The sequence below is a fragment of the Felis catus genome, chromosome D2 (assembly GCF_018350175.1).
Source record: "Felis catus isolate Fca126 chromosome D2, F.catus_Fca126_mat1.0, whole genome shotgun sequence".
Taxonomy (NCBI): Eukaryota; Metazoa; Chordata; class Mammalia; order Carnivora; family Felidae; genus Felis; species Felis catus.
Genome location: NC_058378.1, coordinates 21,594,858 through 21,610,253, shown reverse-complemented (window position 1 = coordinate 21,610,253; position 15,396 = coordinate 21,594,858). Strand labels below are relative to the sequence as shown.

General features: G+C 38.5%; 1 protein-coding gene across 4 annotated transcripts; it reads left to right on the top strand.

Annotated features, from left to right (window-relative positions):
* The first annotated feature begins 1,552 nt into the window (after positions 1-1,552).
* On the top strand, positions 1,553-13,108 carry MRLN (myoregulin). Of its 4 annotated transcripts, none has more exons than XM_019813137.2 (4): positions 1,553-1,669; positions 6,533-6,586; positions 11,213-11,324; positions 12,871-13,108. In XM_019813137.2, the coding sequence occupies exons 3-4, from the start codon at positions 11,246-11,248 to the stop codon at positions 13,029-13,031; spliced, it is 240 nt and encodes a 79-aa protein (XP_019668696.1). In that variant the 5' UTR covers positions 1,553-1,669; positions 6,533-6,586; positions 11,213-11,245; the 3' UTR covers positions 13,032-13,108. The 4 variants fall into 4 exon arrangements, with proteins under 4 accessions (XP_019668696.1, XP_019668697.1, XP_023096226.1 ...); XM_023240458.2 differs by lacking the exon at positions 1,553-1,669 and adding an exon at positions 2,511-4,033; XM_019813138.1 differs by lacking the exon at positions 6,533-6,586 and having other exon boundaries at positions 1,561-1,669.
* Positions 13,109-15,396: the final 2,288 nt, after the last annotated feature.

The window sequence follows — 15,396 nt, the reverse complement described above, 5'->3', positions numbered from 1 at the left end:
CGAGCCCTACATCAGGCCCTGTGCTGACAGCTCAGAGCCTGGATCCTGTTTCAGATTCTGTGTCTCTGTCTCTCTCTGCACCTCCCCCACTCACTCTCTGTCTCTCTCTCAAAAATAAACATTAGAAAAAACTTAAAAAAATAAATTGATTATATGAGCAAGGTCCTATTTCTGAATAAGGCCACATTCACAGATGCTGAGAGTTAGGACTTGAACGTATCTTTTTGAGGGACACAATTCAACCCACACCAGTTAATAAGCAGTGAAGCTGGGGCTCTGTACCACTCCCTAGTCATCTGCAGAGGGGGATCTTCATGCCCCAGGGATCAGTAAAAGTGACCCTTTAGGTGTGTTAAGGGAATATTAGAATGTCTATTTCAAAATTTCATCTTTTAAAGATTCCCATTTGTGTTTTATGATGTGCATAACGTATTTACAATAGTACATGAATGTGTTCTATAAAGATACATATATTCAGTGGGCACTCCAGAATTGTAACTGATCAGTACAGGAAAAAAAATTAAGGCCCTGTACTTGCTGTACTCCCTTTACCCATATACTACTTCTTCTCTCAGCAGTTACCTCAGCAAAATAACACTCCACTAATTGTAGTGAGGTATTTTGATTTCCCATCCCCAGAATTTAGTTGAGAAAGGTTTAGTTTGAAAAAAGAACAGTTACCAGGCTTGAGCCAAGATGACAGGCCCCTAGAACACTTATAAGGCAATTTGACAAGATTTTTTCCCTTTAATTTGTATTCTTCAATATTTCAATAACTTTGTCCAATGATGAGTTTTCTTTTAAAACTTCAGACAGGCAGAGCCAGTGTTTAATATATTTTAGGTCTGAAGGCATGCTGTTAATGATCCCGAGAATTTAACACCATTGCTAGGGGTGGGGGTGACATATCTTTTTTGGCCTTTTTTGAAATACAGTTTTTCAAGAGGAGAACCCCTACAAACCAGTGACCAGGTTGTGATTGTGCTTTCATTCTTCAGACTCTCAATCTATGAGTTCACTTTTATGATACTATTCCAAGATCCATTCCGCCCCTCCCCCACAAGGCACACACATACATACACTTTTCCAGGAATTGTTTTGGGTTCCTAAGGGGGAGAGATTGATATGCTTACAGGTAAGGAAATCTCATAATGATAATGTGCACTTGAAAATCCATTTGTTTATGTATTTTCAAAACAGGGGGAAGTCAAAGTAAACAAGGCAAAATGTAGAAATTTAAAAGGGCATTCAGATATCCATGGAAAAGAATAGCTCAGAAGAACAAAGGACAGCGTAACATTAAGTGAGTCATTGTGCTTTCCAAGAGAGTAAGACGTTATTTTTGTTAGTTATTGTTTAATTCTTAGAACATTTGACATAAGGGTCTATTGATTGCTGGGGTCGGGGAGCTGCTCCCCTCTCATGGTTTGTTCTGGCTCTTATGTGGGCCTAAGTGTATTTTTGTTATAAGTTATCCACCTGTGCCTGTCAGTTCCTTCCCATTTGCCTCCTCCCGTGACAGTTTGGCTCATGTTTCTTCATAAAGCTCTAAGCCAGTTATTAATAACAGCCCAGTGAGCCTTCTGATCCACCTAAGAGCATATGGTGTTTTTCACAAAAGAGAGATCATCTCCCTGACTTTGGACTTCACCTATTGAGACCCTGTACAGTAAGTTTTACGGCATTGGAAAATGTTGATGTAGGAGGGAAGTTTAGTGTAACCCCTGTTTGCTTCTCATAGGGGGACAATACAGAAAGCTAAAACTGGGACTCCTAAAGACCATTTCCCCTCACTATGTTTCAACAGCTCTCCAATTTTTGGACAGCTTGTTGTAGATTAATGAATTAGAATTGTATTCCTCTCATTTCCTTCCAGCTAAAAAAAGGCAGGGCGAGAAGCAAGGAATTAATAATTCCTAAATTATTCGACCACACCTTGTGATATGTTTGGTATTCCTATAGCTCCAGTGGTTTTGAAGAGGAACCTCACATATGGGAAGTGTGTGCAAGGGAGAGCTGGACGGGAGACATGGGTCTTGTCATTTTCCCATGTTTCACATTTGGTTCAGACACGGCACCTGTCTTGTTCCAGCGATTCATTGCCTTCTTGTTTTAGCCAAATGCTTTGTCTTTGCAGCCTCCTTTATAATGGTTGCTTCTGAGAGTCCTGAAAAGTAGGTCACGGTGTTTTCTGTCTGGAAAAGGAGGACCTTGAAGCTCAGAAAGGCCAATGCCCTTCTCAGTCCTTGTGTGCTGACCTGAAACCGGACAATCCAGTCATTCTTCAGGACCACGGACTAATATAGTTTCTTGTTTTGCTTACATATTTTCAGTGTCCTTGAACATGTGTATCAGGCTCCTAAATAAAATGTGTAAAGAAGACATAAGAGTCTTCTCTTGGAAGACTGGAATTGGAAGGAGGCAGATGATGGCCTGGTGTTGAACCCTGGCTTGGATCGCTGACAAATTGTGTGAGCTTAAGCAAGTGCTCAACCTCTCTGAGCCTCAGTTTCCTCATTCATAAAATGAGAGTCATAACTTCTTTTATAAGGGAGTGGGGTTTACTCATAATGTATATAAATGGCCAAGTATTATAACATTATTTATGAAATCCCTCATTTGAATTTGTCCTGAATCTTCTTTATATCTCTTGTTTGTTTCAAATTCAGGTCTAGGGCCCCCAGTGTGGTCTTTGGTGGGAAATACTAATCTAAATGGTAGAGACAATAATTTGTTTTTACTGCTTTTAAGAACTTCATCTTTAGGATGGGTAAGCCATGTGAATGTTGAAGATGGCATATGGTTAGCTGTTAGGGACATTAGGCTCTAGCTAAGATCAATGATGGCAACAAACCTCCCCAAACAACCTCACAGTGTAGGCTGTTATTTCCAGAAACTTACCTGGTCTACGTTAACCAGCATTCTAAAATTTTTCCTTTGGTTATGTACTTCTGTGGTCTGAAGGGACCAGTTCTTCCCCATTGCTAGATCGATTCTGTGACTAGATGAGACAGAAAGAAAGGTTGTCTCAAAGAGTACCTGCTTCCCAAAGTGTTCCCCTGTAACTCAGGATATGAGGTTTCTTCTTTCCTCTACGGACTTTCATTATGCACAAGTTTATTTCATTCCTATTGTGTGCAAGACATAGAGCCAGGTTACAATGCTTCAATGACCTCTGACGGTACTAGAAGAAAGAAGTCATTTCACGAGTGATTCTGCTACCAGTCAGAATGGGCTTGTTTCATGGGACATGAGAAGTACAGGCAGAATACAGACAGGGCCCAGACTCCACAGGGCCTTCACATGCAAAACTGATTCACCAAAAACAGGCATTATTGGTTGTACATCCCCTTGGAAGGCTGTACATTCTTGGAAAGCGATTCAGAGGCTTTCAGGGCTCCTCCTTGGGTTCAACTTCTAAGTAATGAGCTGGAAAGGCATAGAAGAGTCGCACCTTAAAGTTGCATTTCATCCTCACCCCTCTACCCCCCACCTCCCTGATCATTTCTTAACTCAGCACCTATTTTGCTCTCAGGTCTGTGCTAAATGCTGGAAATATAATTCTGCCTTAAAAAAGGCCACAGACTTTCATTTAACTTGAAATTCTGTTCTCCAACCTAGCCATCTACCTTCTCAGCTAAACTGGACTCCGAAAAGCACTTAGCTGGTTTCTGAAATCAAATCTGTACCTTAATGAATAAAAAATCGCCACCAGTGAATTTATGCAGAGTGTGTGTTGCAGGCCAAGAAAGTAGTTTGAAAGGTTTTGCCAGGTGCTTTTTAGAACTCCCACAGGCGCAGACATTCTCCACTCTCCTCCACTTGCCAGCCCCCGACTCGGAGCGGCACTGCTTTGGCTCTATGAATCCTGCAGGTGAAAAACACAGACCTAACAAACAGACATCCCCGGTCTCACTCCTGCTTCCTCACATCATGGCAGGACACACATTGGATGCACTGCTGTGCTGGGGCTTCCTGCTGAAACGGTGCAGGGCTGACCCCCAGCCAGGCTCTGAGCAGTTCATCGGGCCTGGTAAGTGTGCTCTACAGCAGTGATTAATGCAGAGGGTTGGGGAACTTAGCAGGAAGAAGGTTGATAACATTTTGATTATTTTGGTTCCAGAAGATTTCTTCATATTAAATGCCTGTTACTGGGCAATTTATGTCTTCTTAGGGGCCATGCACAATCTCCTATTTGGGGCAGGAATGTGGCAGTGGGAAATCTCAACCTTCAGAAGTCTTGTAATGGATGATTAGCAAGAGATGTTGGTTCGTGTGTAGAAAAATAGCTCATTTTAGGGCCAAGATACGTACTTAAAACATTTGACGAATGGTCATGGATTGCCCAGGAAGGCCCAAACCTCACAGATCTGGGAATCCCACCTGCCCCCACCCCACTGGGGATCAGGTGGACCATCGTGAGTGCTGCCAGGCAAGCCAGCACCCTGCTGCCCACATGTCTGCACACCTGCCTCAACTTCCTGGGCCTTTCCTGTCTAGGTCCTTTGGTTTCCTCTCATTCATCTGAGTCACTCTTCTCTGTTCCCTGTAGTTGGGCTGCGGGGAAGTGGCCATTTTTCTGATTCTGCTGCTTCACTGTAATAACCTCTACTGTATCAAGTGCGAGGTGGCATGCTGGGCTCTTGGCTTACCTTTTTACCAGTCCTGAGATACTGCAGTGGCTAAAGCTTTGGAGCCAGACAGACCTTTATCCAAATATCTGGTTGTCCCTGGTGTGTGATCTTGAGTAGTTTATTTAACCTCTCTGCTCTTCAGTTTCCCTAAGGTAATAGGAGTGCTAATTACTCACGATATAAGGTTTTATGAGATTTAAATCAAAGCATTTGCAGGCCCTTCCTAACAATAGTTAGATAGTTGCAAATAAAATCCTTTCAACTCCCTGCAAGACAGATGTTATCTCTGCTCTCCAGATAAGGTAGCAGATGAGGTTAATGCCAGGTCCAAGGCTACAGGGTAATACTAGCCAGAACCAGGATCTAAAACCAGTTCCGTCTGGCTCTAAAACCTATGCTCTCTCTTCGCTCTCCTCTGTTGACTGACCATCTGTGACAAAATGTACTTTTTTTTTTTTCAATCGAAGTCCACTTTGTCAAGTTCTGGCCTCATGAGTCTGACCTGCAAGTGTTCCAGTTTTCACTTGTGACTTACTTTGTTTTAGACTCTCTGGTCTTACCTTGGCCTGTATCAAAGAATTTTGGAGGTAATGAAGGTAGAACCTCTCTAAGTGGCCAAGTCTGGTGAAATGCAGAATCCAATTCATCTCAAATGTCAGAAAACTGCTGAGACAATTATGATAGTACTTCTTAACAAAAGTATCTGTGGAGCCTCAGGCAAGCTGCTGTACTTCCTGTACTTCTCTGGGCCTCGTTTGTCCGAGGGGAAGTTTACGAAATTTCAGAAATCTCTTCCAGTGCCAACATTTCCACGCATATTTCAGGCCTTTATCTACTATTGTTTTTCTTAGCTGGAAAGAGAAAAATCTGTTGGAAATCCTGTCTTAATCAGGAAACAAGGAACAACAATCGTGTCTGCAAACATTTAAGTGTAAATCCATATGCCGCTTATTATGATTCTCATTCAACAAGCTTTGTCTCATACAAGACTCATCATTACTGAATTAATTTTTCAGATTTGTGTTCAATTTCCTTTCTTACATGATTCAGCTTTGGGCAGAATCTAATTGAGCCTTACCTAGTTCAGAAAATGCAACTTGAACACAAATTTTAGAAACTTACCTAACACACAAAATCCATTTGACTAGGCCTGAGTTTTTAGTTAACTTCTGAATGACTCAAATTTGAAGAGTTGCTTGCCACACCAGCATCCATTTCTGGAGTCTTAAAGGGGCAAATCTCCATTATGCTGTAGAAACGGTAGCCATCCCAACAAGTCATTCCTATCCTAAAATCCCATATTGCTGGTGCCATTTTTGTTGCCTTCCAACAACTTGACTTGGTTCCCTAATTACAAGCAAAAAACAAATACAGAAGCAAAAACACTAGCAAGACATAGCTCCCATGTGACTTATCAAGTTTCTAAAAGATAATTTTATTGAACATAAGTTTTATGAGAAAGATATTTTCCATTTAGAGACAAACAGAAGGCACCCAACTTTGAGATTTTATTTTTAAAATATTTTCTGGAAAGGTACACTTAACATATGTGTTTTTCTTATTGTAATTGTCATTTAAACAAAGTGAATTTTCAGTCTTCTGAAAAAGCCTCTACTTTACATGCAGTTATTAAATCGTTATTTGTTGAAAATGAATTGGTGTCATATCCTACAAGGCACTGGGATCCAGGGTGGGTAATGTCATCTTCACTTGCTAGGAAGCCAGCAACAGCCTATGGGGTGGTCTATGCAAACAAATGAATATTATACGGGGTAGTGAAGTGCAATGTCATAGACGACCTGTCTTAAATTCTGCCTGAGGAAGTCAGGATGGATCACAGAGGGGGTTATGCTGAGTTTCAAAGGATGAGTAAACGTGTCATGGTTTTGTGTGTTTAGGTGTTTAAGGAGAACCTGAGAAGAATGATTCATTCAAGGGATACCATCTAGGAGGTAATATGCTAGAATATAATTAATAATAATTATCGCTGCTTGTTGTGTGTACTTGCCAGGCATAAGTATCATCTCATTTCATTCTCATACTGCCCTAAGAAATAGGTACTATTATTTTCATCCCCTTTTTATAGAAGGGCTAACTAAGGCACAGAGTTCATATAATTTGTCCAAGGTCTCATGGTAAATAACAGATTTGAGTGAAACCCCATCAGTCTGATTTCAGACCCATCTCTCAACCACTATGGCCTGAAAACATTCTTGTTATTTCTTTGTATAGCTAATGTTAAGAAGGTCATGGGGAAATGCTTGTCAGTCACAAGTTGATCAGTGTGTAGATAGCAAAGTAATAATAAACAAGAATAAAATTGCAAATAAGAGAGCTAATAAAATAGGTTTAAAAACCTCTGCTTTCAGCAAACCTGGTTGCTAGACAGTAAGCTCACACTGGTAGTCTGTGAGTGTCCCGCTTACAAAGACCAGATTATTTTGATGTGAATAAATGAACAACTGGCTGTTGTATAGATATCCTGGCAAGTTCAGGGCTCTCATTCTCAGAATTGCAAGACTGTCCAGCCCATTATTCGACCAGCAGTTCACATACACAGAAAGGAGCCAGGACCAAAGAGGAAGAGTAGTCATTAATAATTACGTGTGGGTATTTCTGTTTCAGTATGGTCAATTTCCATTGTAATACATATCTTTTAGAAAGTAATTGTTCTTTCTTTTTTATTTTTTAATGTTTATTTATTTATTTATTTTGAAAGAGAGAGACAAAGAGAGTATGAGCAGGAGGGGGGCAGGGAGAGACAGGGGGAGAGAGAGAATCCCAGGCAGGCTCCAAGCTGTCAGCACAGAGCCTGGATGCAGGGCTCAAACCCACGATCTGTGAGATTGTGACCTGAGCTGAAATGAAAAGTTGGCTGCTCAACTGACTGAGCCACCTTGTGCCCCTCAAAAGAAACTTTTCATTTGAAAACACTAACAAATCTATGTAGTTGAAAGATGGTGCCATCTGGGGACTAGAGTCCTGGCTTAGTAGAATCTAGGATCCAGCACAGAATACTGCGTGGCCTTGGATAGTCACTACATCTCCTAATAGCACATAATCACAGCCTGGCACATGCTAGACCCTCAATAGATAGTAATTATTGTATTTTACTTAAGTGACCTATTAAATAAAAATGGACAGATTTCCATTATTTGTCATTTTTCAACATGTATCTCCAGGGAACTTTGGTCAATATTGACCATTAGATACTGATGGAAACATGAGTAGGATTAGCAAATTCTTGTCAAAAAAGGAAATATTTTTGAAACATGACTCAAGAGTTTAAGACTATAAACTTTAATCCAATGAAAAGTGTTTTTCTTTTGATTGAAAATGAGACTTTCCAAAGTATGTTCTGTTCTTTGTCTTGACCAAGAATCCATGCCTAATAAGGGGAAATAGTAGAGGTTGAAAGAAGTTGAAAAAATGGTGAGCCTTACTGGAGGGCCAAGCCATTTAGCAAATGCATTCTTCTTGTGGTCATAGAAGTCAGAGTTGATTTGAGAAGCCCCATTTTATTTAAAAACAAGACTACAAAGGTTTTAAAGGCAAGAGCGTACAAGCTGATGGCAGGGTGAAGAACAAGGAATACAGTGAAATTCAACTTCCAGAGACCAAAGTTTGTTGTTACTCTTCATTTGTCTAACTTACTTTGTGGGATACCACTTTTCAACCATTCAGTAAACAATGAACAGGTCAGTTTGAATTAGATTATTTGAACTATTAGTGGGGTCAGAAGATAAAATAAATACAAGTTTAAAAAACTAGATAACAGAGTATTTTCAGTACAACATTCTATAAAATAATAAATTGATTCCCACTTCCTTCTGGAAATAGGGAAAAGAAAGGTAGGTAGAGGCATTCAAATGAGACGATAAATAATTTGGAGTCATCTGAAATTTCAACATGAAATATATTTGGCCCAGAATAATCTTGGATGTCTTACATCAGAAATTGGAGGTGATATTATTTTAATTATGATTTTTAAATATCACGTTCAAGATAAGACCATGGTCTTGAGATAGTCACATTCAATATGTTATAGCATACTTCTAGAAGTGTCCTAATTTGTTTGAAATTTGTATTTTGGGTGCATGTTATAGCCAATAAAAAACACTAGCAATCACTTTTTTCCTCCTGAAAGTTGCTGCTGTTAAATAGTTTTTCCCCCAGAAGGAATGTCCCTCCAATCCTGGAGAAAAAAACCATCTGATTATGAAGCTTCTAGGTAAGTAAGAACCAATTAGGCAAAATGTAAATCAAAGAGTAGTTACACTCATAGTTTTAATCCACAGTAAAATCTGAGTGCATCAGTAAACTTGCGATGTTACAAATCTGCATCCTTCCTCTGATTTAGATCTTGAAACAGATCTATCATCAAGCAGAAGAACCAAACAGGAAATGCCCATATTCCTGTTTATCATGAGCACTTTGAGACAAGAACATGTTCTTTTTTTTTTTTTTTTTTTTTTTTATTTTTTTATTTTTTTATTTTTTTTTTTTAATTTTTTTTTTTCAACATTTATTTATTTTTGGGACAGAGAGAGACAGAGCGTGAACAGGGGAGGGGCAGAGAGAGAGGGAGACACAGAATCGGAAACAGGCTCCAGGCTCTGAGCCATCAGCCCAGAGCCCGACGCGGGGCTCGAACTCACGGACCGCGAGATCGTGACCTGGCTGAAGTCGGACGCTTAACCGACTGCGCCACCCAGGCGCCCCTACAAGAACATGTTCTTTAGCCACAGACTTAGAATGAACTCAAGGAAAATTAAATTTGTCAGTGAAGCATTTTAATTAAAAATATATTATTTGTACTTTTTCACATAAGTTGCATATTGTCATTAAAATGTTTCACTGATCTAATTTTCCCAAGTTCATACTTGTTTAAGTGATTGTTTTGACAAAAAATCAGTATACATTACTTTTCATTATATAGACAAGGAAGAAGACTGGCAGTTTTGAAACTACTTTCCTTATTTTCTAAGGGAAGCAACATCCTTTTAAAGGAAAATGTGAGAAATGGAAAAAGCACGGATAAAAAATCACATAGAGTCCTTCCTTCCAAACTCAGGCTCTGTGATCATTTATAGATCTTTCTCGGTTTTCTTTTCTTTTCTTTTTAAATATTTCACTTGTGAAGTCTAACATACATATAGAAAAGCACATAAAACTTACATGTACTGTTTGTCAAGTGGTTACAAAGTGATTGCCAGTGTAACCGCCACACAGGGCAAGAAATGAAATGGTGCTGGATGTGTCTCATCTGGCCTCAACTCCCCCCCGCCCGGCACTGACCACTATCCTGATTTATGCTAGCCAATCCCTTGCTTTTCTTGATAAATTTACCTCCAACACTGTTGCCATCTGCATATGCACCCCTAAACTGTGAACTTTTAGCTGTTTCTTTGCTTTATGTGAGTATCTGTACACTGTGTATTTCTTTGGTGCCCTGCTTTTTAAAACTTCAATATTGTGATTGTAAAATTACCCCTGCTGTTGTATTAGTTGTAGCTTAATTTTCATTATTGAATAATATTCCATTATATGAATTTATCTATTTATGTACTAATGGGCGTTTGGGTTATTTCTAAGTGGAGAATATTATGAACAATATTTGGATCTGTGTCCCGGTGCAGGATATCCATGCCTAGGGTATATGTCTAGGAGTGTAATGGGTGGTCATAAGGTATGGCTTTTAATGTTATTTAAATATTTAAACATAATTTTCTAAGTAGCATTTTTATTATCTCATAGTTGCAATTCATTGGATACATAATCATCATTTCATTGGATACATAATCTTTCATTTGTGCCTAAATTTTGCAGCCTGGTCTTTTGTAATAAATGTACTCCTCCACTTTCTAACTTGTTCATAAAAGTAATACAAAGTCTGAAAACTTATAGAATTTATAGCAGACACACAAGTGCATGGGTTATGGTCTTACATAAACAGTTGTCATAGAAGATACTGAAACAAATATATTTAAAATAATTTTTAGGGAAGTTTTTAATTGAGTGGTGTTTGACTTATAACACTGCATAAGTTTGAGGTGTACAACATATTGATTCGATACATTTAAATTGCGGTATGATTGCCGTAGTAGTAATAGCTAACACCTTTATCACATCACATAATTATCATTTCTTCTAGTATTGAAAACAATTAAAACCTGGTCTCTTAGCAAGTTTAATGTTTATAATATAGTTTTATTGTCCATAATCACTGACCTGTGTTTTAGGTTTCCGAACTTACTTAGTAGTTCCAAGTATATATCTTTAAACATCTCTCCCATTCTGCCACCCCCTGAGAATTGTTGTTTAAAAAGTATGGTGAATGCCCTTCCAGGAAAATCCTAGAATTCGCTTAACCTTTCTGTTAAAGGTTCAGTTGTTAGCTGTACAATTCTGTGATAAATTAGACTTTAACTGTCATATTTTCCAAAGTCCACTCTTTGAGCTCTCCTTCCTGACTTCTTTGAGAGTAATTTTAGAGTTTCTCCAAGTAGGCTCCCTGGTCCTCCACTTCATACACAACCTCACTATCCAATAAAACCTTTTAATGTGCTTTGACACAGGAACCAAGGTTGCTAAGAGACCACCTGTGCTGAATGCACTTTGTTCTAGCAAAAGCTTACGGAGAGAAAACCAAGGAGCCGTGTTATCTACCACTACCTGGGATTAAGTCAGGTGAGAAAGGGTTTCTACTCACTCTTCAGTCCCCACCAGCTGTCTGGTCTTTCTCTCACTTCCTATTTTGGTCTCTTGCCATTGTTGAAGGAAATTCAAGGTGCCCCTCAGAACACATATTAAAGAAATACAAGCTTGGGGCCATGGCTATAGGAGGGAAGGAAAGGCATTTTGTAAATCCATATATTATTCTCACCCTTTGTTTCTGAAACATAGGCAAAAGGAATTGTTGAATGTCAGGGAAATTCTAGGTGTTTACTTTGCTAGTGACTGCTGTGTAATTTGGAGCATGCCATTCCCTCCTCCAGGAATGGGGCTGGTTACTACAGAAACTAACCAAGGCTGCTACGATGGAAGAAGGTAACAATGCACAAACCTCATTTATCCACCGTCCCCCCTCATTCTCTCTTGCAACTCAACCTGCCTTTTGTTTTTTTAGTAAAAATAGCAAAAAATATTTTCCTACCCCAATATTGCCACTTAAAAAAATTTTTTTTAAGTTTATTTATTTATTTTGAGAGAGACAGAGACAGCATGAGTTAGGGAGGAGAGAAGAGAGAGGGAGAGAGAAGTCCCAAGCAGGCTCCACGCTGTCAGCATAGAGCCGGATGCAGGGCTTGAACTCACGAACAGTGAGAACATGACCTGAGCAGATACCAAGAGTGGGATGCTTAACCAACTGAACCACCCAGGCGCCTCCCCAATATTGCCACTTTTAAAAAGTACTGATGCTCCTTTTAAGTTGAGTATATAAAAGGAACTTTGATGCAATGCTTTGAAAATTACTTCATTTATTTGACCTTGCATTCCTGAGAAAGGAGTTCAGAATGGTTCTAAACTCCCTACCTGACAGGCATTTGGTAAGATGTTCCAACAGTGTGCTAAGCAGAGAGCATGTTAATACCTTTTAAAATTCCATAATACTTTTTGGAAAGCATTTTAAAGTAAAATACTTTATTTTTAAAAATTATTTGGTTAACACAGAAATGTAGAGGAAATTAAATGTTTGATGTTTTATTAAGTGACCAAAATAATGAGAGAGAGGATCTTGAGGAAAGATCAAGAAAATTAAAAATACCTTTTGCTGTTTAATTAAAAAAAAATTTATCATCTACCTTTTTGCATGTGTCCAAATTCTCATTTCCCTTTAATACTGTCCATACAAGTTGGAAGAATGGCAATTTCACCAATGCCAGTATAAATGATTGTAAATAACTTTGCAGAGAAGATTTCATGACTAGACTACTGATAACATGACAAGAGAGTGGTCATTCTGATAGCTCCTTGAGCTGTTTCTTTTTAGAAAGAAAGGCATGTTTGCCATGTAGAAAAATGTATGATTATGATATAAAATGGCCAAAATGAGTGGATGGAAAATATTTTAATTCATTAGGGAGCAAAGTATTTTAATTTATTAGTGGGTTACAGATGTGTATGGATGTTTCCTCATTACTATTTTTTTACAGTGCAAATATTCAATTGACTTTAAAGGATCAAGATTATAAATATATTTATTGGAGGATATTTTTCTCTTTCTTTCCCCTAGGGAGCAAAAGCAGCCTGGATATGACGTGTAAAAACTGGATATTAATGTCTACTACTCCTCCCACAAGTCTGGAGGATGAAATTGTTGGAAGACTCCTAAAAATTTTATTTGTTATCTTTGTTGACTTTATGTCTATTATATATGTTGTTATAACTTCCTAGAGAGTCTACTTTCCTTACTTTACACGTAAATTTCACATTAATTTTGGTGAATAAAAATTTGGAGTTTAATATGTTGAGTGATTTTGATCTCCAATTGTTTTAGAAGCCAATAGGACATTACAATAAAAATAATACTGTGTATTGTTTACTACCTTAAGGTGTATAAAACATCATAAAAATTGACATGGAGGTATTTTTTTTCTAAAAACCTATATTACTGAGTCATAAAACTTCTTGATTTTTTTTAAATATGAAATTTATTGCCAAATTGGTTTCCATACAACACCCAGTGCTCATCCCAAAAGGTGACCTCCTCAATACCCATCACCTACCCTCCTCTCCCTCCCACCCCCCATCAACCCTCAGATTGTCCTCAGTTTTTAATAGTCTCTTATGGTTTGGCTCCCTCCCTCTCTAACCTTTTTTTTTTTCCTTCCCCTCCCGCGTGGTCTTCTGCTAAGTTTCTCAGGATCCACGTAAGAGTGAAAACATATGGTATCTGTCTTTCTCTGTATGCCTTATTTCACTTAGTATAACACCTTCCAGTTCCATCCATGTTGCTACAAAAGGCCATATTTCATTCTTTCTCATTGCCAACTAGTATTCCATTGTGTATATAAACCACAATTTCCTCATTCATCAGTTGATGGACATATAGGCTCTTTCCATAATTTGACTACTGTTGAAAGCGCTGCTATAAACATTGGAGTACAAGTGCCCCTATGCATCAGCACTCCTGTATCCCTTGGGTAAATTCCTAGCAGTGCTATTGCTGGGTCATAGGGTAGGTCTATTTTTAATTTTTTGAGGAACCTCCATACTGTTTTCCAGAGCGGCTGCAACAGTTTGCATTCCCACCAACAGTGCAAGAGGGTTCCCCTTTTTCCACATCCTCACCAGCATCTATAGTCTCCTGATTTGTTCATTTTAGCCACTCTGACTGGTGTGAGGTGATACCTGAGTGTGGTTTTGATTTGTATTTCCCTGATGAGGAGCGACGTTGAGCATTTTTTCATGTGCCTGTTGGCCATATGGATGTCTTCTTTAGAGAAGTGTTTATTCATGTCTTCTGCCATTTCTTTACTGGATTATTTGTTTTTAGGGTGAGCAGTTTGGTGAGCTCTTTATAGATTTTGAATACTAGCCCTTTGTCCAATATGTCATTTGCAAATATCTTTTCCCATTCCATTGGTTGCCTTTTAATTTTGTTGATTGTTTCCTTTGCAGTGCAGAAGATTTTATTTTGATGAGGTCCCAATAGTTCATTTTTGCTTTTAATTCCCTTGCCTTTGGAGATGTGTCAAGTAAGAAATTGCTGTGGCTGAGGTCAGAGAGGTTTTTTTCCTGCTTTCTCCTCTAGGGTTTTGATGGTTTCCTGTCTCACAGTCAGGTCCTTTATCCATTTTGAGTTTATTTTTGTGAATGGTGTAAGAAAGTGGTCAGTTTCATTCTTCTGCATGTTGCTGTCCTGTTCTCCCAGCACCATTTGTTAAAAAGACTGTCTTTTTTCCATTGGATATTCTTTTCTGCTTTGTCAAAGATTAGTTGGCCATACTTTTGTGGGTCTAATTCTGGGGTTTCTATTCTATTCCATTGGTCTATGTGTCTGTTTTTGTGCCAATACCATGCTGTCTTGATGATTACAGCTTTGTAGTAGAGGCTAAAGTCTGGGATTGTGATGCCTCCCACTTTGGTCTTCTTCTTCAAAATTACTTCAGCTATTCGGGGTCTTTTGCGGTTCCATACAAGTTAAAACTTCTTGATTTTTTTAACATGTATAATCATGTTAAAGATTGACCAAAATTTGTAGGTGTAATTACAAGTGATCTTTTTCAGGATGCATGCCTATGTGGAATTTTATATGGTTCTATTTTTAACACACCAAGCTTAACATATGATAAGCTTTCCATACGATATCCCAACACTTTATACTCATTTTCTTATACACATATTCCATCTGCGTGGAGGTGTAGATATGGTATTATTAACCCTGGACAATTTTATGTTTCTATAAACAAAAACTTAGGAATAAAAATATTTAAAGGAGACTGTTTTAAGAAAATAGAACTCATAAGGGAGGAGAGAAAACAGGTGCAATGTACGTTGATTTTCTATTTGGGTCTAAACTCTCCCAGTGTGCCATTCAACATAAAGCTCACAACAATCCTAGGAGGCAGGTTCGTTGCCCTTATTTTACAGAAGAGAAAAGAGAATCTTGGGAGAAATATGCTGGCTTGAGGCCAAAACCAGGAAGCAGCAGAACCAGGTCTTGGACCTTGGCAATCCATGTCATGTTGCCATCCCAAGGTCAATAATAAGACAAGTGTGGTTAAAAAGCAATCTGTAAGGCTCCACTTTTTTTCAT

Bases quoted from the DNA above. Each gene is read 5' to 3' on its own strand.
- MRLN (XM_019813137.2), top strand. From the start codon at position 11,246: ATGCACTTTGTTCTAGCAAAAGCTTACGGAGAGAAAACCAAGGAGCCG. The intron at 11,325-12,870 runs GTGAGAAAGGGT...TCTTTCCCCTAG, and splicing joins ACTACCTGGGATTAAGTCAG to GGAGCAAAAGCAGCCTGGAT.